General features: G+C 23.8%; 2 protein-coding genes and 1 long non-coding RNA gene across 5 annotated transcripts in view; 2 read left to right on the forward strand and 1 right to left on the reverse strand.

Annotated features, from left to right (window-relative positions):
* Positions 1-36: 36 nt before the first annotated feature.
* LOC145938895 (uncharacterized) lies at positions 37-5,148 on the reverse strand. 3 transcript variants are annotated; one of them, XM_083042778.1, is made up of 7 exons: positions 4,859-5,148; positions 3,846-4,153; positions 3,480-3,770; positions 3,004-3,354; positions 2,094-2,909; positions 1,725-1,919; positions 37-164 (listed from the first exon to the last, which is right to left on the reverse strand). In XM_083042778.1, the coding sequence occupies exons 2-7, from the start codon at positions 4,116-4,118 to the stop codon at positions 111-113; spliced, it is 1,980 nt and encodes a 659-aa protein (XP_082898904.1). In that variant the 5' UTR covers positions 4,119-4,153; positions 4,859-5,148; the 3' UTR covers positions 37-110. The 3 variants fall into 3 exon arrangements, with proteins under 3 accessions (XP_082898904.1, XP_082898903.1, XP_082898902.1); XM_083042777.1 differs by lacking the exons at positions 37-164; positions 4,859-5,148 and adding exons at positions 177-1,304; positions 4,652-4,794; XM_083042776.1 differs by lacking the exon at positions 37-164 and adding an exon at positions 178-1,304.
* A 2,843-nt stretch (positions 5,149-7,991) lies between these two features.
* LOC145938257 (uncharacterized) lies at positions 7,992-10,227 on the forward strand. The gene is made up of 5 exons (XR_014425697.1): positions 7,992-8,232; positions 8,341-8,399; positions 9,334-9,411; positions 9,761-9,850; positions 10,032-10,227. It is a non-coding gene; the product is annotated as an uncharacterized LOC145938257 (long non-coding RNA).
* A 625-nt stretch (positions 10,228-10,852) lies between these two features.
* Cad74a (cadherin 74A) overlaps positions 10,853-25,478 on the forward strand; it is a 75,149-nt gene continuing 60,523 nt past the window's right edge. The window contains exons 1-2 of the mRNA XM_083041747.1: positions 10,853-11,167; positions 11,538-11,587. The gene's annotated coding sequence lies outside the window, so the exon portion shown is untranslated. The remainder of the gene's footprint in view (positions 11,168-11,537; positions 11,588-25,478) is intronic.

Here is a 25,478-nt window from a genome sequence, read left to right on the forward strand (position 1 = left end):
GTGATGTAGTGCAAAAAGACATAAGTCTTTCTTCGTGCGGGGAAGAATCGTTGACCGCAGCTTCTCCAGTCAAGGTCAAGCATTATTTTTTTTCCTCGCTTCAAGCGGAGCTACAATAATCTTCGAGAAAGACGCATCATTTTGTCTTTGTTATCACGTGTTCCCTGTGTGTAGAAACAAATATAAGATGAGATTTTATATGTATATGCTTGTATGCTCATATATATATATATATGTATACGAGCTTTTATAACAAATATAATATATATTTGAATGTACATGTTCCCACCATTAATTTTTGTCTGACATACTTATTTTAAGCATAAAATTACGCGACATAAATAGATTTATTTTAGATATATTTTGTTTGCTTGTAAGAATAATTTATTTCTATTGGGCAACTCTTGTTTCTTCCTAAACTATATTTATTATTTAGTATACTTATAATACTATTACATGAGGTAATGAGCGGTTGTATACGATACTGTGATGTATACAATTATCAATAATGATGTAGCATTCACACATACACACACGATTATATAAATATGAATATATTCTAAATAATGAAAAATATATTCTATATGTTTTTCATATAAAATTTGAATATTATTTTTTCAATATAACTGTCCTTTATAAAAAAAACTTGTAAATCTTATTTCAATACAGTCTTCAAATATTGCATTATGCATTAAGACAAACTAAAATGATTAACATAAATGAAGAATAAGAATATAGCAATACTTAGGTAATTTTCAAATCTTATTCTTACTATAAACTACAAGTCAATACATATTTTTGAAATATGTTAAAACACGTATTAATATATTTTTTAAATGATTTTCTATCTTGTGTACGTTGTATAACTATTGTATAACCATTAAAAACGCGCAATTTAAAATATATTGTTTCAACATTTAACGTTTTACAACAATTACGTTTTGCTCTAATGTCAAATCTGTCAAATATTATACTTTGCATCTACAATGTTATATTAATTAAAATTAAAAGGCTTTTTGTAGCATATATAAAAATAATATATACATGAAACAATATAAACATATATTCAGACAAATAACTGTCAAAAGAAAAATTAATTCGTCAAGTTTTCCTAATAATAAGTTGTATGAGAAAATTATCTTTCATATCCTTGTATAATGCTGGCGCTGTTCAATAGAATTGGATTAGTAAAAATTTATATTTTTTGGTTATTATTAATCTAGGCATTTTTCAATATGCTCCATCAAAGCTGGTAAGCCCTGATATGGTTTCGCGCATTTTGGACAGTTTGTCCTAGCACCATCCTGTAATTAATTTAAAATATATCAGTTTAGATATCCTAACATAATTGTTTTTCCTTAATGTTTAGTTATGTTATAGTCATAACATAATTAGTGTTATGTCTGATATCGTAATGTGCAATATTACATAAAGAGCAAATTGAATACATTTTTTAAAAAAAAGAAAAAAGAAAAATAAAACTGGAGTTGTAACAAATTTAAAATCTGAATAAAAATATTAATTATTCATTACTTCACTGCAAATAAGCGAAAAATAAATAATTCTGATAATTTGCCGCTTCGCTCGTGTGTTGTCGCCTCTCGTGCGTTCACTATATTTGTCATTGTTAATGATAACAAAAAGTAGAAAACAGTCGAGTCAATTTCTATCTTTAGATATATAAAGATATTACAGCGCCTATACAAAATTCACAAATCACTTACTGGATGTTCAAGTTTAACAAAGTTGGTAGACTGCTTGTCCGTAGATTGTAATTGTTGGTTGAATTTTATTTGTTTTTGTAATTCCATGTCCAATTTATTTTTCTCGTCTAACAAAGATTCCTTAAGTCTTTTCTCAATTGTAAAGTCTTCTTCGTACATTGTTAATTGTGATCTTAATAGACCAACCTCTTCTACCTAAAAAATAAATAATATTATAGAGATAGATTATATTAAGATAATAATAAAATTTTATATATATATATATATATATATATATATATATATATTCTATCATATATAGATTTTACATTTTATTTTAAGTTGCAATATTTTTTAACAAATTATTTCAACATAAAAAAATTTACTCACACTTTGTGCATATTGTTGCATTACTTCTTTAAATTCCATATCCTTTTTCTGAATTTCCTGTTGCAGGCTCTTTGTCTTGTCTAGCAACTCCTCACAGCGAGCTCGCAAGAGTTCTTTCTCATCTTTCAGTGCTTTCTCACAATTTTCATATAACTGACTCTGATGATCGAGTGACATTTTCTCTTCGTTCAGACTGATCTTCTCTTGCATCACACGTTTCATATCTTCTTGCAACGTTATGCGTTCCATATCGAAACTCTTTTTCTGATTTTCAAATGCATCTTTTTCTTCTTCCAGATTAAGCTTCTCTTGATTCAAAGATTGTTTCTCCTCTTCCAATAATTGCTTATCAAGCTTAATCTGTTCTAATTCTTCCAATTTTTGAAACTTTTCACGATCGCTATTATCCTTTAGCACATTTAATTTCGCATTTTCGTCGATCGTTATTTCTAGTTCGTATAAAATAGAATTGTAATCTGAGAATATTTTCTGAAATTGATTTTGCGCTTTAATCAAAGTCTGTCTGTCTGAGATAATTTTCACTTGCTCATTAGCTAATTGTTTACAGCAATGACATAATTTTTCTCTACATTGATAAAACTGCATTTTCGAGTTATCATCATCAAGCATCATAAGTATATCTGTAATCTCTTTTAAACTTTTTTCTATGGTGGCAAAGCGTTCTATTTGTTTTATATAACATTCAGTTAACTCTTGTAATGTATTGTTATATTGCTTTATATTTTGTACAAATTTTTGACGACTCAGACTGGACGACGATTCCAATAAATCGTGTAACTGAATAGGAGTAAGAACCTACAAAATGTTAAAACAAAATCATTTAGTTTTATTGTGCGAATTTAGTTACCTAAAATATTTTTAGCAAACATAACTCTTTATAGATACATACACATTGCAGCTTCTCTTCAAGCAAAGTAATGGATTCTTTCAAATAATTGATTTCTTTATCTTTTGCTTCTAAACGGTTCTGATTTTCTACAATTTTTGCAGAAGTTTCCTTGTCAATACAACTTAAAGATTTCATTGCTGATTCTAATTCTTTTTCCAATTTTAATTCTTCTAGTTTATTTTGTAATGCTTTCTCAGCAAATTTTTCAGATACTATACACGTTATATATTGTTTGCATTCTTCAAGATCCATTTTTGACATTGCAATCTTAAGTTTTGGTGTAATTTGTTGAAGTTCTGTGTAAGCAGCACAATCATCAGTGATATCAGACTCAGAAATTGTGCCAATTGTCTGGAAAAATTTCATAAAGTTAAAAAATATATAGACATATACATACAAAAGGAGACTTTTATATATACATATATATATATATATATATATATATATATATAAACATATTTCTTTTCTATTTATACCTCAAATCCTGTGTTTTCAGTATGTTGCAAATGCATCAACTTAGTTTTTAGCTCATTATTTTCCTTTTTTAGATGATTGACGAGTTCTCTAGTTTCCGCAAACTTTTTTTTATGTGTGTCATGAGCTTTCATTACCTCCTTTTGCCACATTACCAAGTTATTAAATTGTTCTTTCATAGATGAAGTGTTTAGCCTCAAAGTTTCTTTTAATATCACATTTTCTTGCAAAATATCACTCAATTTCTTCTGCATCTCTTCTGGACTCAATGACAGAACCATCGATTTATAGTCCTAGAACATACATTCTTACTTTCTATAAACTTAAATAAAATAAAATTAAGTAAAGCAGGATTGTAATATACATACAACTGCCATGCTTTTCTGCTGAATATCAACATACGACGCTAATACAGAGGCCTGAGTTTCTACTGAATCTTTACCTAGCACTACAAAAGATAAACTATTATCGTCATTAACATTAAAATTATTTGTCGTCGTTGAATTTATATTTAGTGCTGTAGTAACAGGCTCGTCTAATTTAAATGAAGGTTTATTGCTCTCCGTAATAGATGTTTGACACTGACACTCTTCTTTGGGTATTAAACACTCTTCATTGAATTCATGCTCCGTGGAACCCATATTTTGATTGTATTCAATCAAGATTCGTAATTAACCTGAATAAAAATTAATAAGAATATATAAACTGGAAAATTGATTCAGTATTAATATTTTTCATCATCTTATTAGTATTATTGAAAACAAATTAGCAGAGCAAATAATAAGTAATAACAAACCTATATTAGTCGCATAAAGTTATATTAATTCAATAAATGTCATATTTCTGATACTTTTATATCGTGTAACAGATAGAATTTATACGCTGATTTGACAATTGTCCAAAGTGATTAAAATATTTTCGTTTGCAACAGTATTATATAATTAAAACTTATATCACTAATCAAATTGTCAATTTCTTTAAAATCCCGATTTATATAAAATATAGAGATCAGGCAATAAATTAATATCAGGTTTTATCAAAATTCACATTAAAAAATGCGCTAATTATATTCAATATCTACATCTGCATTTATTTTAAATAAATTGCAACTGCACTTGCAATCACATCAGAGATACACAATCCTTGTATCAGAGCATTTTATTTATTGACTCACCCCAGATTGTAAATTTTGAGAAATATTTACTTGCTATAAGATCGCTTGTAACTATATCAAGTGGTCAGAATAAAAAGAAAAAAGAAAAAAAAAAGCAAATGAATTATTTCATGTTTCAACGTGATATGAACATTGCGACTAACCCAGATTAATTATGATTAAGGCTGAAGGATTTAATAATATGATGCAAATGAAAGTTTAGCTTACTGTGCGACAAAAATGTTTCCAGTTGTGCAGTTCTCAGAGAGAAAGAGAAAATGCGTCCTTTCTTGCGTGTTTTGTTCGTTCTAACCAATGTTACGGGGGACATATTTTTTCGGACTGGATTTTCCGTGCATCTTATCTTTTTCTTTCGCGTTCCGATCTAAGATATTACATGCATCATGCATCTATTTCACATGCATAAAGTGTAAAAAGTACAGATAGACTGAACAGAATTTTCACGGAAATCATATGATTGCATCGATCGATTTTCCTTCCCATACGTTACGTACTCTCTCATCAACGAAATGCAATTATATTGCATTGCAACATGTAATTATACCCTTTCTTTAAATAAAGATTTCTTTATTATCGGAATAAGGTATAAATTTTTATTTTTACAGGATGATATATACTATTATATACAACCAGTTATTTTTATTTAATAAAATTTAGTGAATAAAAACGGTTTTAAAAGATTAACGAATAATAATTTATCCATGTGTAAAATAATTAAAGAATTTATGAAAAAGTAAATTTAATTATTATTGTTCCTTCCCGCTTAAATAATGTGATATATTATTCGATTTTTTCAATCTCTTTCTTTTCTTGTGGTATTGTTTATGTACATATGAAAATTGCATATATGAAAATCATATACATATATGAATATATGAAAGTATGAAATAACACATAAATGGTATTATTAGATCGAATTTATAGAGATAAAATTTTTTCGGGCAAGATAATTACTTATTAGAGCCTTTTATTTTATCTTATCTTTCGTGCTAATACATTTAAAGTTGATTTTTTAAATAAATTTATAGTCCATTTATTTATTATAATTAAATGCCGTTTTCATTTAAAGTTATGAAAATGTCACATAAGAATCGATTCCACTTAACGCTACAAATACTTCATTTGTTTAACCAATCAGAATGCAGGAAGTTTTGGCGTCTTTATTCTGATTGGTCATGCTATGCGCGCTTTCGCAGCAACTTCATATTTCTCTTTTACGCGGGACCGTCGTAGCATAAAGAAGCATAGGCAAGGGGCTCCGATAATATCCGTAAAGGTAAGCCGACAAAGATGAGATAATCGAATCAAATTGATGCGATTATTCGCAATAGCATTGTCTTCTGAATCAATCGTGAGATTATTTCGTAATTTTATTGCGTATTAGAGCGAAATTTCAAAAGTGGCAAAAATTGAGCGAATTTTTCGGTGGAGATAATCGAGCCATTATATATTATATCCTTTCCTTCTATCGGTTTTTCAAGTGTTGTCTATTTAGAATCGAGTTTATATTAGATTTATAATCAAATTTACTATGTCTAATATCTATCTGATATCTGTTAAAAAATATTAATAAGGTGTTAATTTGTTAATTAAAGTTTAAAATAAAAATATGTTATAAAAATTAAAATAATATGTTTTAAATAATATTTTATAATTCTTTAAACTCGATTAATATTTTTAACAGTTATCAGCTGATTTCTGTCATAAAATATTCGAGTTTAAAATATTATAACATATTATTTATTTATTTATTTTTTTATTCGTCGGAACGAAACCCGTTCGATCATATTTCAATTTGTACAGAGATAAAAAACTTTATGCTATTCCGGGAGCAAACGGAATATAATAATTTGCTACAAGGATCACAGTATCAATTAATTTTTAATATGAAACGCGAATATAAAATGATACATAGACATTTATTAAATGCTGCTATGTTAATTTATGAAAATAACTCTTGTGTAGTAAGTATTTATGCAATCATATGATCACACTGACATAATTCGGTACTGCAGATCGTTCTTAGACGACGATTACAATTTGATAATTTATAATTTAATTGTGATAATACTTTTAATAATAAAATCAAATTATTATGCAAAATTAACTCAAGGTCGACAGAAGACACGATGAAAACCTTTATCAGACGGCCAAATTACGGATTCGCTTATCTAAAAAAAAAAAAAAAAAAAAAAACAAAGAATTATATTAAAATTATATTTTTAATTAGTAGAATTAAGAAAATTAAAAATTAAAAATGAATAGAAAAATTATATATTATTATATTTTATTATTATATATTATTTATTATAATATATATTATATATTTTACATTTTAACATAATACGAAAATCATTGTCAAATATCATAAATATTGCAACAAAATATTAATCAAATTTAATTAATTGAATGATAAATATGATATTAAGTATAAGTACAATCTGTTTAATTGCTAACGAGCATGATATATTATGTTATTTTATTACGCGATGTTAAACTTGAATAAGCGATTATATTCATAATTGCAAGAAATATTGATGGACGATCATGGGAATATTACTTAATACATGCAATCGCGATTAATCTTTAATCGCAGTCTTTCGAAATTTGAAATTAATATGTATGTATGTCAGGTTCCGTACACACCACGTATAAATGACACACTTGAAATTACAATCGCAGTGATTACGAAATCGAAATATTGAATCGTATATAATATAAATTTAAATACACAGTAATAATTTAGACGATGGTTCAAGTACAAAAGTTACAGCCTATAATGGTTTTTGAATTTGGCGCGCGGCGCGCTGAGTGTTGACTTACGTAGTTACTACGTCACGTCCTTCGTCCCTCGCGTCCTCGCGCTAGTCATCACGGTATCGCGCTCAATCGGCTCCGTATTTTTCACGCGTTTTTCCCGTTAAGAATGAATTCCGCGTACAAACGAATGTCGGGTGAATTGAATCGTACCACGGGCAATTAGCAGGAAGTATTAATTAACTCGTGCGATCGCGGTTAATCAACCTACGACAGTCTGCAACCGCCGGGCTACGCCGCTTTGCCGCTTTTTCTCCGAATCGATCGATCTCATTGAACATTCTGTTTATTAAGAGGTACGTATCATTTCGCGTCATTTATTTGTACGAATCGCATCGCGTTCAAGCTTTTGTGCTTTGGGAAAACTATATTTTGGATGTGAGATATTTAATCAATACATAATTTATCGTTTTCAGATGATTGTGTCGCGTGCGAACCGCGCGAAGTTCGCGCCGCACAAAGTGTTGCATTACGTCACGATGTACTACGTCACAGCGTACTACTTCACTACATATCGCGAATATCGAAAGTGACAGATGGTTATATATCGTCGTTATTTATCCGTTGTTATTTATGCAATCCGGTGCATAGTGCGTGCAATCGGTGTCAAGAATGCCGTACAAAATAACGGGTGATCGTTCTATCGTATTATTTAATGGGGGAAATCGAAATCTGTAATGCCTGGTCGATGAAAATGCATCTCGGCGAACGATTTCCTAAACGACGCAACAATCAACGAGAATATGGCAGCGTTTCAACGACTGGTGAGCAAATTGACTTTATTTACCTGATTATATCATTGTCATTTACCTGAAATATATAGCTAGCATATGAAAATCGCTCATATAATAATAATATAATATTATTTATAGGAACGACTTTCCGAAGCGACGCAACAATCAACGAAAATATAACCGCGTTTCAACGACCGGTGAGTAAATTGATTTTATTTAACTAATTATACCTATCATCGAATTTATATCATCGCCATTTATTTGAAATATATATTAGCCAGCACATAAAAACCGCTAATATAATAATAACATAATATTGTTTAGGATATAAATTGATTTTTGAGATTAGCTCAGAAATAAATTTACATTATACATATATACATATATTTAAATTTATAATATTTTCGATAAACACTCGCATTAAAAATTTCATAAATATCTTAAAGTTATTCTTTTTTTTTTTTTTTTTTTTTTCAAAAAACGCAATAATATAACATTGGTTAAAAAAATCTATTTTTTAAATTAGCTCAGGAAGAAATTTAAATTATACATTATATATATTTTCAATAAGCATTCGTATTAACAATCTCATGAATATTTTAATGACTTCTAAAAAGTCTCTAATGAAAACGATTCTATGGAATTTAATTAAATGAGATGTATGAAAAGTTTAATCATTTTAATTACTTATTTGAAAGACATTGAATGCATTTTCATTAAGAATTTGACTCTTGCTTTATTATGCAATAATTTCATATTTACTATATTGGTTCCATCTGAATATTTATATAATTAAATTAAATTAGATGTGTGATAAGTTTAATTATCTTAATTACTTATTTGAAAGACATTGAATGCATTTTCATTAAGAATTTGACTCTTGCTTCATTATGTATAATTTCATTTTTACGATATTGGTCCCATCTGAATATTTATATAATTTAATTAAATTAGATGTGTGATAAGGTTAATCATTTTAATTACTTATTTGAATAACATTGAATACATTTTCATTCAGAATTTGACTCTTGCTTCATTATGTAATAAAATCATATTTACGATATTGGTCCCATCTGAATATTTATATATTTTGTGTGCTGCTACAATTTGAATTTTATTTATATGTTACAGATCAACATAACTGACTGTCTTGATAATCTGAGAGGAGGAGGTCTGGGAGACATTGGGCACCAGTCGAACAATCATGGAGTGAGTCTTTATTGACTTTATTTAGTTCAATTACTAAATAAAAATTTATAAAATAAAATAAAATAAAATAATAAAATTATTATAAATCAAATAATAAATAATTATAAATTAAATAAAAATTTAATAATTGTAAATTAAATAAAAATTATAAATTAAATAAAAATTTAATAATTGTAAATTAAATAAAAATTATAAATTAAATAAAAATTTATAAAATTATTCAACTATATTTCTACTTGCTCTCTATTGTAGGCATGGAAAATAAAATCCAATGCGTACAGTCATAATTTTCTAAAATATTAATTATTTTTGGCGCTACTACAATTTGAATTTTAATTGTATGTTACAGATCAACGTAACTGACGACTGATGATCTTGACAATCTGAGAGGAGGAGGAGGTCTGGGAGAGACGTCGGGCACCAGCGGAGCAACTATTGTGTAAGTATTTATTATTAATTCAATTATTATTAAATAAAAATTTATAAAATTTTTTAATTATATTGCTGTTTATTATTTGTATGCGTCGAATATAAAATTTAATGCATACAAAATAATAATTTTTTTAAGTATTAATTATTTTGAGCAGTTCTATAATTTGAATTTTATTTATATGTTACAGATCAACGTAGCTTCAATGCAGTTAACTCCGCTATTGTGCATCGACCGGTGAGTGAAAAATTATTTTATTACAAAAGGTAACGGTTTTGTAGAGATTAGATTGTGTGGAAATGTGTAGATCTAGATTGTAGCTTGTGTATAGACTGTAGATTTTGTAGATAGTTCCGTTACCTTAAAATGAATGGATTATTAAAGATTAAAAGTATAATAAAGATTATGAATACAGTTTAAGAATTACAGTTTAAGAAAAGGAAAAGAAACATTTTATATAGTAATACATAATATATTCAATCTAATTTATTTTAAAAGAACATACTAACAATTATATTAATTGTATGTGTGATTATAAATTTTAAATGATTAAATAATTATAATTACTTATTATTATAATGTACAGATTTTATATTATATATTTTGTAATCCATTCATTTATGTTGATTGATCATTTGAGTTTACATTAGTTAAAATAAAGTTATATTTTAAAATATATAACATATCAGATATTTTGCGGATATTTTGAGAATATATAATAATTTTGGACTAAAAGAAAAAGTAATAGTGATATAAAATTTGCAGAAAAATTCATGATAATATCTTAAAATTTTTAGTACGAATTATGTTATTTTATTTTATTTTTTTTTACTTTTGTGATTCATCGATTGCGCTATCGTGTAATTCGGAAATTAACTGCAAACCGCGAATATATTAAAATTGATTATCGAATTTTCGCGGATTCATAACAAAGAACGTACAAAATTCCTTTTATATATAATATTAATTTATTATAATTTTCATTAAAGGGGGGTGTTATCGATATTATAGAATAGTAATTAAGAAATGACAGTTATTACTAATGAAGCACATATGGTGTGCTTGACATCGCCATAAAATTGAGCGATATGATCGGCAACACGACGGTCTAACAATAAGACACAATCGGACGGTAGTGTCGCGCGTTCAAGTGCGGGAGTGTCGTTCAAAGTATCGCGCGTTTAAGTGCGGGAGTGTCGTTCAAAGTATCGCGCGTTATCATCAATCAGCAGACTTTGACTTGAATTATTGGACAATCCTGATCAATCTGACCTGAGAGGAGGAGCAGGACTAGGAGGCATCAGGCACCGGCGGAGCAACTTTGTGGTGAGTGTTTATTATTTATATAATATTTATATAATATGATGTATATGTATAATATTTGACTTGTTATAAATCACGTATTTTTTTACGCATAAATATTCTATAATTCTATTTATATATTGAATAATTTAAATAAAGGAAAATTAGAGAGAAATAACTCTATATGTATAAATATTATAAAAATTTTTATATTTAAAAAAATAATCTTTACAAAATTTATAAAATTATTCAATTATATATACCTATCTACTGATTATTGTACGCGTCGAATATAAAATTTAATGTGTAAAATACTAATTAGATATTAAAATACTAATTAGATAATAATTATTTAAAACGCTGTTATAATTTATATTCTATTTGTATGTTACAGATCAACGTAGCTTCGATGCAGTTATCTCCTCTGCTGTTGAACATCGATTGGTAAGTGATAAACTATTATTTTATTACGAGGTAACGGTTTCATAAATATTTGATTGTAGAGATGTAGATTTAGAATGTAGATTGTAGACTGTAGATTGTAGATAGTTACTATCCGTTACCTCAAAATGAATAAACACACAATTAATTAGGATGAATATTTCAATTTAAAAAAAAAAAGATAATTTATATAGTCTTTTTTAAATATTTTCTATTATCGAAGTGAGAATTATTTTATTCATGTTTTCTCATATATTTAAATGCGCTCTTTCTTTCTTCATCTTTTTTAACAAGATTTAATTATTAGGTGCAATGATTAATTTTTTTGATTGTTTAATGTCGCGATTTAATTATCATAACTTCAAGTTATGACACGTCTTTTTTTAAACACCGGAAAAAAACAAGTGCGCGCTACGCGCATTCTTCGATTTTATATACTAGTTACTAGAACAACACAATCGCGCGCTACGCGCGCGTCATTCCTCGATTTTTTGTTAAAAAGAATATTTAAAAAAAAATAAAATAAAGTTTGTATAAACTTGATTAATATTTTTTCACAGAAATCAGCTGATTAAAGCATTAATTTGATAATTAAATTTTAAAATAATAATATGGTAAAAATAGTAATATATTTAATAGTAATATAATTAAAATAGTATTATGTTGTAAATAATATGTTATAATACCTTCTTCTTGATTAATATTTTTTGATAGAAATCAGCTGATAATTGTCAACAATATTATAACATATTATTTAAAACATATTATTTAAAAAATTAATAAGCAAATTAACACTTTAAACAGCTGATTTCTGTCAAAAAATATTAATTAAGCGAAAATTTGTTAATTAAATTTTAAAATAATAATATGTTATAAAAATTAAAATAATAATATGTGTTAAATAATATAATATAATATTTAAAATTCGATTGTTATTTTTGAAAACTATCAGCTGATTTCTGTCAAAAAATATTAATCGCAGCTAAGGCATTATAACATATTATTTACAACATATATTACTATTTTAATTTTTATAACCTATTATTATTTTAAATTTTAATTAGCAAATTAACGATTTATTTAAATTTTAAACTAATAATATATTATAAAAATTAAAATAATAATATATATTTTAAATAATGTCATAATTCTTTTTGATAGTTAACAGCTGATTTCTGTCATAAAATATTCGAGTTTAAAATATTATAACATATCATTTACATCATATTATCACATTTTTATGAAATTAATTTTATCTGATATAAATATTTAAAAAAAAAACTTTGTACATTTTTTTTTATAACGATAATTTTTTCACATTAAATTCAACAATAATATTCAAAGAAATTATAATAAATTTTTTTTTGATGTAACACATAGTAAAATAGATTAATGTATACCTAAATGATAACAATATATATAATTATTATATTATATTTGTAAAACTATATAAAACTAAAAATTATGAATTAAAATTATTTAAATATATATATAATCGCATTTATAAGAGCAGATGTTCAGGTCATTTTAATTACTTATTTGAAAAACATTGAATGCTTTTCATTAAGAACTTGACTCTTCCTTTATTATGTAATAATTTTTACGATATTGGTCCCATCCAATATTTATATAATTTAATTAAATTAGAAGTGTGATAAATTTAATCATTTTAATTACTTATTTTAAAGACATTGAATGCATTCTCATTAAGAATTTGACTCTTCTTTCATTATTTAATAATTTCGTTTTTACGATAGTGGTCCCAGTTAAATATTTATATAATTTAACTAAATCAGATGTGTCATAAGTTTAAACATTCTAATTACTTATTTGAAATACATTAAATGCATTTTTATTAAGAATTTGACTCTTGCTTCATTATGTAATAAATTCAGTTTTACGAAATTAGTTCCATTTATATATTTATACAATTTAAATAACTGAGATCTAAGATTATTTCAATAATTTTAATTATTTATTGGAAAGACATTGAATGCATTTTCATCAAGAATTTGACTCGTGCTTCATTATGTAATAAATTCATTTTTACGATAGTGGTCCCATTTAAATATTTATATAATTAAATTAAATTAGATTAGTGATAAGTTTAATCATTTTTATTACTTATTTGAAAGACATTAAATACATTTTCATTAAGAATTTGACTCTTGCTTCATTATGTAATAATTTCATTTTTACGATATTGGTCCCATTTAAATTTTTATACAATTTAAATAACTGAGATCTAAGATTATTTCAATCATTTTAATTACTTATTGGAAAGACATTGAATGCATTTTCATTAAGAATTTGTCTCTTCTTTCATTATTTAATAATTTTATTTTTTCGATATTGATCCCATTTCAATATTTATAAAATTTAATTAAATTCGATGTGTGATAAGTTTAATCATTCTAATTACTTATTTGAAAGACATTGAATGCATTTTCATTAAGAATTTGACTTTTCTTTCAATGTTTAATAATTTCATTTTTACGATATTGGTCCCATTTAAATATTTATATAATTTAATTAAATTAGATGAGTGATAAGTTTAATCATTTTAATTACTCATCTGAAAGACATTGAATGCATTTTCATCAAGAATTTGACTCTTCTTTTATTATATAATAATTTCATTTGAACGATAGAGGTCCCATTTAGATATTTATATAATTTAATTAAATTAGATATGTGATAAGTTTAATCATTCTAATTATTTATTTGAAAGACATTGATGCATTTTCATTAAGATTTTGACTCTTCTTTCATTATTTAAGAATTTCGTTTTTACGATAGTGGTCCCAGTTAAATATTTATATAATTTAATTAAATCAGATGTGTCATAAGTTTAAACATTCTAATTACTTATTTGAAATACGTTGAAAGCATTTTCATTAGGAATTTGATTCTTCTTTCATTGTGTAATAATTTCATTTTTACGATATTGGTCCCATTTAAATATTTATATAATTTAATTAAATTAGATGTGTGATAAGTTTAATCATTCTAATTACTTATTTGAAAGTCATTGATGCATTTTCATTAAGAATTTGACTCTTCTTTCATTATATAATAATTTCGTTTTTACGATAGTGGTCCCAGTTAAATATTTATATAATTTATATAAATAAGATGTGTCATAAGTTTAAACATTCTAATTACTTATTTGAAATACATTGAATGCATTTTCATTAGGAATTTGACTCTTCTTTCATTGTGTAATAATTTCATTTTTACGACATTGGTCCCATTTAAATATTTATATAATTTAATTAAATTAGATATGATAAGTTTAATCATTTTAATTACTTATTTGAAAGACATTGAATGCATTTTCATTAAGAATTTGACTCTTGCTTCATTATGTAATAAATTCATTTTTACGATATTGGTTCCATTTATATAATTATACAATTTAAATAACTGAGATCTAAGATTATTTCAATAATTTTAATTACTTATTGGAAAGACATTGAATGCATTTTCATTAAGAATTTGACTCTTGCTTCATTATGTAATAAATTCATTTTTACGATATTGGTTCCATTTATATATTTATACAATTTAAATAACTGAGATCTAAGATTATTTCAATAATTTTAATTACTTTTTTGAAAGACTTTGAATGCTTTTTCATTAAGAATTTGACTTTTCTTTCATTATTTAATAATTTCATTTTTACGATATTGGTCCCATTTAAATATTTATATAATTTAATTAAATTAGATGAGTGATAAGTTTAATCATTTTAATTACTTATTTGAAAGACATTGAATGCATTTACATCAATAATTTGACTCTTCTTTCGTTATATAATAATTTCGTTTTTACGATAGTGGTCCCAGTTAAATATTTATATAATTTAAATAATTAGATGAGTGATAAGTTTAATCATTCTAATTACTTATTTGAAAGACATTGATGCATTTTCATTAAGAATTTGACTCTTCTTTCATTATTTAATAATTTCGTTTTTACGATAGTGGTCCCATTTAAATATTTATATAATTTAATTAAATTAGATGTGTCATAAGTTTAATCATTCTAATTACTTATTTGAAAGACATTGATGCATTTTCATTAAGAATTTGACTCTTCTTTCATTATTTAATAATTTCGTTTTTACGATAGTGGTTCCAGTTAAATATTTATATAATTCAATTAAATTAGATGAGTGATAAGTTTAATCATTTTAGTTACTTATTTGAAAGACATTGAATGCATTTTCATCAAGAATTTGACTCTTCTTTTATTATATAATAATTTCATTTGAACAATAGAGGTCCCATTTAGATATTTATATAATTTAATTAAATTAGATGTGTGATAATTTTAATCATTCTAATTACTTATTTGAAAGACATTGATGCATTTTCATTTAGAATTTGACTCTTCTTTCATTATTTAATAATTTCGTTTTTACGATAGTGGTCCCAGTTAAATATTTATATAATTTAATTAAATCAGATGTCTCATAAGTTTAAACATTCTAATTACTTATTTGAAATACATTAAATGCATTTTTATTAAGAATTTGACTCTTGCTTCATTATGTAATAAATTCAGTTTTACGAAATTAGTTCCATTTATATATTTATATAATTTAAATAACTGAGATCTAAGATTATTTCAATAATTTTAATTATTTATTCGAAAGACATTGAATGCATTTTCATCAAGAATTTGACTCGTGCTTCATTATGTAATAAATTCATTTTTACGATAGTGGTCCCATTTCAATATTTATTTAATTTAATTAAATTATATTAGTGATAAGTTTAATCATTCTTATTACTTATTTGAAAGACATTAAATGCTTTTTCATTAGGAATTAGACTCTTGCTTCATTATGTTATAATTGCATTTTTACGATATTGGTTCCATTTATATATTTATACAATTTAAATAACTGAGATCTAAGATTATTTCAATAATTTTAATTACTTATTGGAAAGACATTGAATGCATTTTCATTAAGAATTTGACTCTTGCGTCATTATGTAATAAATTCATTTTTACGATATTGGTTCCATTTATATATTTATACAATTTAAATAACTGAGATCTAAGATTATTTCAATCATTTTAATTACTTTTTTGAAAGACTTTGAATGCTTTTTCATTAAGAATTTGACTTTTCTTTCATTATTTAATAATTTCATTTTTACGATATTGGTCCCATTTAAATATTTATATAATTTAATTAAATTAGATGAGTGATAAGTTTACTCATTTTAATTACTTATTTGAAAGACATTGAATGCATTTACATCAATAATTTGACTCTTCTTTCGTTATATAATAATTTCGTTTTTACGATAGTGGTCCCAGTTAAATATTTATATAATTTAAATAATTAGATGAGTGATAAGTTTAATCATTCTAATTACTTATTTGAAAGACATTGATGCATTTTCATTAAGAATTTGACTCTTCTTTCATTATTTAATAATTTCGTTTTTACGATAGTGGTCCCATTTAAATATTTATATAATTTAATTAAATTAGATGTGTCATAAGTTTAAACATTCTAATTACTTATTTGAAATACATTGAATGCATTTTCATTAGGAATATGACTCTTCTTTCATTATGTAATAATTTCATTTTTACGATTTTGGTCCCATTTAAATATTTATATAATTTAATTGAATTAGATGAGTGATAAGTTTAATCATTCTAATTACTTATTTGAAAGACATTGATGCATTTCCATTAAGAATTTGACTCTTCTTTCATTATTTAATAATTTCGTTTTTACGATAGTGGTTCCAGTTAAATATTTATTTAATTCAATTAAATTAGATGAGTGATAAGTTTAATCATTTTAATTACTTATTTGAAAGACTTTGAATGCATTTTCATCAAGAATTTGACTCTTCTTTTATTATATAATAATTTCATTTGAACGATAGAGGTCCCATTTAGATATTTATATAATTAAATTAAATTAGATGTGTGATAATTTTAATCATTCTAATTACTTATTTGAAAGACATTGATGCATTTTCATTTAGAATTTGACTCTTCTTTCATTATTTAATAATTTCGTTTTTACGATAGTGGTCCCAGTTAAATATTTATATAATTTAATTAAATCAGATGTCTCATAAGTTTAAACATTCTAATTACTCATTTGAAATACATTAAATGCATTTTCATTAAGAATTTGACTCTTGTTTCATTATGTAATAAATTCAGTTTTACGAAATTTGTTCCATTTATATATTTATACAATTAAAATAACTGAGATCTAAGATTGTTTTAATAATTTTAATTATTTATTGGAAAGACATTGAATGCATTTCCATCAAGAATTTGACTCGTGCTTCATTATGTAATAAATTCCATTTTTACGATAGTGGTCCCATTTCAATATTTATTTAATTTAATTAATTTATATTAGTGATAAGTTTAATCATTCTTATTACTTATTTGAAAGACATTAAATACATTTTCATTAGGAATTAGACTCTTGCTTCATTATGTTATAATTGCATTTTTACGATATTGGTTCCATTTATATTTTTATACAATTTAAATAACTGAGATCTAAGATTATTTCTATCATTTTAATTATTTATTGGAAAGACATTGAATGCATTTTCATCAAGAATTTGACTCTTCTTTCATTATTTAATAATTTCGTTTTTACGATAGTGGTCCCAGTTAAATATTTATATAATTTAATTAAATCAGATGTCTCATAAGTTTAAACATTCTAATTACTTATTTGAAATACATTAAATGCATTTTCATTAAGAATTTGACTCTTGCTTCATTATGAAATAAATTCAGTTTTACGAAATTAGTTCCATTTATATATTTATACAATTTAAATAACTGAGATCTAAGATTATTTCAATAATTTTAATTATTTATTGGAAAGACATTGAATGCATTTTCATCAAGAATTTGACTCGTGCTTCATTATGTAATAAATTCATTTTTACGATAGTGGTCCCATTTCAATATTTATTTAATTTAATTAAATTATATTAGTGATAAGTTTAATCATTCTTATTACTTATTTGAAAGACATTAAATACATTTTCATTAGGAATTAGACTCTAGCTTCATTATGTTATAATTGCATTTTTACGATATTTGTTCCATTTATATTTTTATACAATTTAAATAACTGAGATCTAAGATTATTTCTATCATTTTAATTACTTATTGGAAAGACATTGAATGCATTTTCATCAAGAATTTGACTCTTCTTTCATTATTTAATAATTTTATTTTTACGATATTGGTCCCATTTCAATATTTATAAAATTTAATCAAATTCGATGTGTGATAAGTTTAATCATTCTAATTACTTATTTGAAAGTCATTGAATGCATTTTCATCAAGACTTTGACTCGTGCTTCATTATGTAATAATTTCATTTTTACGATAGTGGTCCCAGTTAAATATTTATATAATTTAATTAAATTAGCTGAGTGATAAGTTTAATCATTTTAGTTACTTATTTGAAAGACATTGAATGCATTTTCATCAAGAATTTGACTCTTCTTTTATTATATAATAATTTCATTTGAACGATAGAGGTCCCATTTAGATATTTATATAATTTAATTAAATTAGATGTGTGATAATTTTAATCATTCTAATTACTTATTTGAAAGACATTGATGCATTTTCATTTAGAATTTGACTCTTCTTTCATTATTTAATAATTTGGTTTTTACGATAGTGGTCCCAGTTAAATATTTATATAATTTAATTAAATCAGATGTCTCATAAGTTTGAACATTCTAATTACTTATTTGAAATACATTAAATGCATTTTCATTAAGAATTTGACTCTTGCTTCATTATGTAATAAATTCATTTTTACGAAATTAGTTCCATTTATATATTTATACAATTTAAATAACTGAGATCTAAGATTATTTCAATAATTTTAATTATTTATTCGAAAGACATTGAATGCATTTTCATCAAGAATTTGACTCGTGCTTCATTATGTAATAAATTCATTTTTACGATAGTGGTCCCATTTCAATATTTATTTAATTTAATTAAATTATATTAGTGATAAGTTTAATCATTCTTATTACTTATTTGAAAGACATTAAATGCTTTTTCATTAGGAATTAGACTCTTGCTTCATTATGTTATAATTGCATTTTTACGATATTGGTTCCATTTATATATTTATACAATTTAAATAACTGAGATCTAAGATTATTTCAATAATTTTAATTACTTATTGGAAAGACATTGAATGCATTTTCATTAAGAATTTGACTCTTGCGTCATTATGTAATAAATTCATTTTTACGATATTGGTTCCATTTATATATTTATACAATTTAAATAACTGAGATCTAAGATTATTTCAATCATTTTAATTACTTTTTTGAAAGACTTTGAATGCTTTTTCATTAAGAATTTGACTTTTCTTTCATTATTTAATAATTTCATTTTTACGATATTGGTCCCATTTAAATATTTATATAATTTAATTAAATTAGATGAGTGATAAGTTTAATCATTTTAATTACTTATTTGAAAGACATTGAATGCATTTACATCAATAATTTGACTCTTCTTTCGTTATATAATAATTTCGTTTTTACGATAGTGGTCCCAGTTAAATATTTATATAATTTAAATAATTAGATGAGTGATAAGTTTAATCATTCTAATTACTTATTTGAAAGACATTGATGCATTTTCATTAAGAATTTGACTCTTCTTTCATTATTTAATAATTTCGTTTTTACGATAGTGGTCCCATTTAAATATTTATATAATTTAATTAAATTAGATGAGTGATAAGTTTAATCATTTTAGTTACTTATTTGAAAGACATTGCATGCATTTTCATCAAGAATTTGACTCTTCTTTCATTATGTAATAATTTCATTTTTACGATATTGGTCCCATTTAAATATTTATAATTATTCAATTAAATTAGATGAGTGATATGTTTAATCATTTTAATTACTTATTTGAAAGACATTGAATGCATTTTCATCAAGAATTTGACACTTCTTTTATTATATAATAATTTCATTTGAACGATAGAGGTCCCATTTAGATATTGATATAATTAAATTAAATTAGATGTGTGATAAGTTTAATCATTCTAATTACTTATTTGAAAGACTATGAATGCATTTTCATCAAGAATTTGACTCTTCTTTTATTATGTAATAATTTCATTTTTACGATAGTGGTCCCAGTTAAATATTTATATAATTTAATTAAGTTAGATGAGTGATAAGTTTAATCATTCTAATTACTTATTTGAAAGACATTGATGCATTTTCATTAAGAATTTGACTCTTCTTTCATTATTTAATAATTTCATTTGAACGATAGAGGTCCCATTTAGATATTTATATAATTTAATTAAATTAGATGTGTGATAAGTTTAATCATTCTAATTACTTATTTGAAAGACATTGATGCATTTTCATTTAGAATTTGACTCTTCTTTCATTATTTAATAATTTCGTTTTTACGATAGTGGTCCCAGTTAAATATTTAGATAATTTAATTAAATCAGATGTCTCATAAGTTTAATCATACTAATTACTTATTTGAAATACATTAAATGCATTTTCATTAAGAATTTGACTCGTGCTTCATTATGTAATAAATTCCATTTTTACGATAGTGGTCCCATTTCAATATTTATTTAATTTAATTAATTTATATTAGTGATAAGTTTAATCATTCTTATTACTTATTTGAAAGACATTAAATACATTTTCATTAGGAATTAGAATCTTGCTTCATTATGTAATAATTTCATTTTTACGATAGTGGTCCCAGTTATATATTTATATAATTTAATTAAATCAGATGTCTCATAAGTTTAGACATTCTAATTACTTATTTGAAATACATTAAATGCATTTTCATTAAGAATTTGACTCTTGCTTCATTATGTAATAAATTCAATTTTACGAAATTAGTTCCATTTATATATTTATACAATTTAAATAACTGAGATCTAAGATTATTTCAATTATTGTAATTATTTATTGTAAAGACATTGAATGCATTTTCATCAAGAATTTGTCTCGTGCTTCATTATGTAATAAATTCATTTTTACGATAGTGGTCCCATTTCAATATTTATATAATTAAATTAAATTAGATTAGTGATAAGTTTAATCATTTTTATTACTTATTTGAAAGACATTAAATACATTTTCATTAAGAATTTGACTCTTGCTTCATTATGTAATAATTTCATTTTTACGATATTGGTCCCATTTAAATTTTTATACAATTTAAATAACTGAGATCTACGATTATTTCAATCATTTTAATTACTTATTGGAAAGACATTGAATGCATTTTCATTAAGAATTTGTCTCTTCTTTCATTATTTAATAATTTTATTTTTTCGATATTGATCCCATTTCAATATTTATAAAATTTAATTAAATTCGATGTGTGATAAGTTTAATCATTCTAATTACTTATTTGAAAGACATTGAATGCATTTACATCAATAATTTGACTCTTCTTTCGTTATATAATAATTTCGTTTTTACGATAGTGGTCCCAGTTAAATATTTATATAATTTAATTAAATTAGATGAGTGATAAGTTTAATCATTTTAATTACTCATCTGAAAGACATTGAATGCATTTTCATCAAGAATTTGACTCTTCTTTTATTATATAATAATTTCATTTGAACGATAGAGGTCCCATTTAGATATTTATATAATTTAATTAAATTAGATATGTGATAAGTTTAATCATTCTAATTATTTATTTGAAAGACATTGATGCATTTTCATTAAGATTTTGACTCTTCTTTCATTATTTAAGAATTTCGTTTTTACCATAGTGGTCCCAGTTAAATATTTATATAATTTAATTAAATCAGATGTGTCATAAGTTTAAACATTCTAATTACTTATTTGAAATACGTTGAAAGCATTTTCATTAGGAATTTGATTCTTCTTTCATTGTGTAATAATTTCATTTTTACGATATTGGTCCCATTTAAATATTTATATAATTTAATTAAATTAGATGTGTGATAAGTTTAATCATTCTAATTACTTATTTGAAAGTCATTGATGCATTTTCATTAAGAATTTGACTCTTCTTTCATTATATAATAATTTCGTTTTTACGATAGTGGTCCCAGTTAAATATTTATATAATTTATATAAATAAGATGTGTCATAAGTTTAAACATTCTAATTACTTATTTGAAATACATTGAATGCATTTTCATTAGGAATTTGACTCTTCTTTCATTGTGTAATAATTTCATTTTTACGACATTGGTCCCATTTAAATATTTATATAATTTAATTAAATTAGATGTGATAAGTTTAATCATTTTAATTACTTATTTGAAAGACATTGAATGCATTTTCATTAAGAATTTGACTCTTGCTTCATTATGTAATAAATTCATTTTTACGATATTGGTTCCATTTATATAATTATACAATTTAAATAACTGAGATCTAAGATTATTTCAATAATTTTAATTACTTATTGGAAAGACATTGAATGCATTTTCATTAAGAATTTGACTCTTGCGTCATTATGTAATAAATTCATTTTTACGATATTGGTTCCATTTATATATTTATACAATTTAAATAACTGAGATCTAAGATTATTTCAATCATTTTAATTACTTTTTTGAAAGACTTTGAATGCTTTTTCATTAAGAATTTGACTTTTCTTTCATTATTTAATAATTTCATTTTTACGATATTGGTCCCATTTAAATATTTATATAATTTAATTAAATTAGATGAGTGATAAGTTTAATCATTTTAATTACTTATTTGAAAGACATTGAATGCATTTACATCAATAATTTGACTCTTCTTTCGTTATATAATAATTTCGTTTTTACGATAGTGGTCCCAGTTAAATATTTATATAATTTAAATAATTAGATGAGTGATAAGTTTAATCATTCTAATTACTTATTTGAAAGACATTGATGCATTTTCATTAAGAATTTGACTCTTCTTTCATTATTTAATAATTTCGTTTTTACGATAGTGGTCCCATTTAAATATTTATATAATTTAATTAAATTAGATGTGTCATAAGTTTAAACATTCTAATTACTTATTTGAAATACATTGAATGCATTTTCATTAGGAATATGACTCTTCTTTCATTATGTAATAATTTCATTTTTACGATTTTGGTCCCATTTAAATATTTATATAATTTAATTGAATTAGATGAGTGATAAGTTTAATCATTCTAATTACTTATTTGAAAGACATTGATGCATTTCCATTAAGAATTTGACTCTTCTTTCATTATTTAATAATTTCGTTTTTACGATAGTGGTTCCAGTTAAATATTTATTTAATTCAATTAAATTAGATGAGTGATAAGTTTAATCATTTTAATTACTTATTTGAAAGACTTTGAATGCATTTTCATCAAGAATTTGACTCTTCTTTTATTATATAATAATTTCATTTGAACGATAGAGGTCCCATTTAGATATTTATATAATTAAATTAAATTAGATGTGTAATAATTTTAATCATTCTAATTACTTATTTGAAAGACATTGATGCATTTTCATTTAGAATTTGACTCTTCTTTCATTATTTAATAATTTCGTTTTTACGATAGTGGTCCCAGTTAAATATTTATATAATTTAATTAAATCAGATGTCTCATAAGTTTAAACATTCTAATTACTCATTTGAAATACATTAAATGCATTTTCATTAAGAATTTGACTCTTGTTTCATTATGTAATAAATTCAGTTTTACGAAATTTGTTCCATTTATATATTTATACAATTAAAATAACTGAGATCTAAGATTATTTTAATAATTTTAATTATTTATTGGAAAGACATTGAATGCATTTCCATCAAGAATTTGACTCGTGCTTCATTATGTAATAAATTCAGTTTTACGAAATTAGTTCCACTTATATATTTATACAATTTAAATAACTGAGATCTAAGATTATTTCAATAATTTTAATTATTTATTGGAAAGACATTGAATGCATTTTCATCAAGAATTTGACTCGTGCTTCATTATGTAATAAATTCATTTTTACGATAGTGGTCCCATTTCAATATTTATTTAATTTAATTAAATTATATTAGTGATAAGTTTAATCATTCTTATTACTTATTTGAAAGACATTAAATACATTTTCATTAGGAATTAGACTCTTGCTTCATTATGTTATAATTGCATTTTTACGATATTTGTTCCATTTATATTTTTATACAATTTAAATAACTGAGATCTAAGATTATTTCTATCATTTTAATTACTTATTGGAAAGACATTGAATGCATTTTCATCAAGAATTTGACTCTTCTTTCATTATTTAATAATTTTATTTTTACGATATTGGTCCCATTTCAATATTTATAAAATTTAATCAAATTCGATGTGTGATAAGTTTAATCATCTTAATTACTTATTTGAAAGTCATTGAATGCATTTTCATTAAGAATTTGACTCTTCTTTCATTATGTAATAATTTCATTTTTACGATAGTGGTCCCAGTTAAATATTTATATAATTTAATTAAATTAGATGAGTGATAAGTTTAATCATTTTAGTTACTTATTTGAAAGACATTGAATGCATTTTCATCAAGAATTTGACTCTTCTTTTATTATATAATAATTTTATTTGAACGATAGAGGACCCATTTAGATATTTATATAATTTAATTAAATTAGATGTGTGATAATTTTAATCATTCTAATTACTTATTTGAAAGACATTGATGCATTTTCATTTAGAATTTGACTCTTCTTTCATTATTTAATAATTTGGTTTTTACGATAGTGGTCCCAGTTAAATATTTATATAATTTAATTAAATCAGATGTCTCATAAGTTTGAACATTCTAATTACTTATTTGAAATACATTAAATGC

Source organism: Prenolepis imparis, unplaced genomic scaffold (assembly GCF_030444845.1).
Source record: "Prenolepis imparis isolate NDT839.2.m4 unplaced genomic scaffold, iyPreImpa1.0 SCAF_7, whole genome shotgun sequence".
In the NCBI taxonomy this organism is placed as follows: domain Eukaryota; kingdom Metazoa; phylum Arthropoda; class Insecta; order Hymenoptera; family Formicidae; genus Prenolepis; species Prenolepis imparis.

Bases quoted from the DNA above. Each gene is read 5' to 3' on its own strand.
- LOC145938895 (XM_083042777.1), bottom strand. From the start codon at position 4,118: ATGGGTTCCACGGAGCATGAATTCAATGAAGAGTGTTTAATACCCAAA. The intron at 3,771-3,845 runs GTATGTATATTA...TGTATGTTCTAG, and splicing joins AGCAGAAAAGCATGGCAGTT to GACTATAAATCGATGGTTCT. The intron at 1,305-1,724 runs GTAAGTGATTTG...AATTAATTACAG, and splicing joins TTGTTAAACTTGAACATCCA to GATGGTGCTAGGACAAACTG.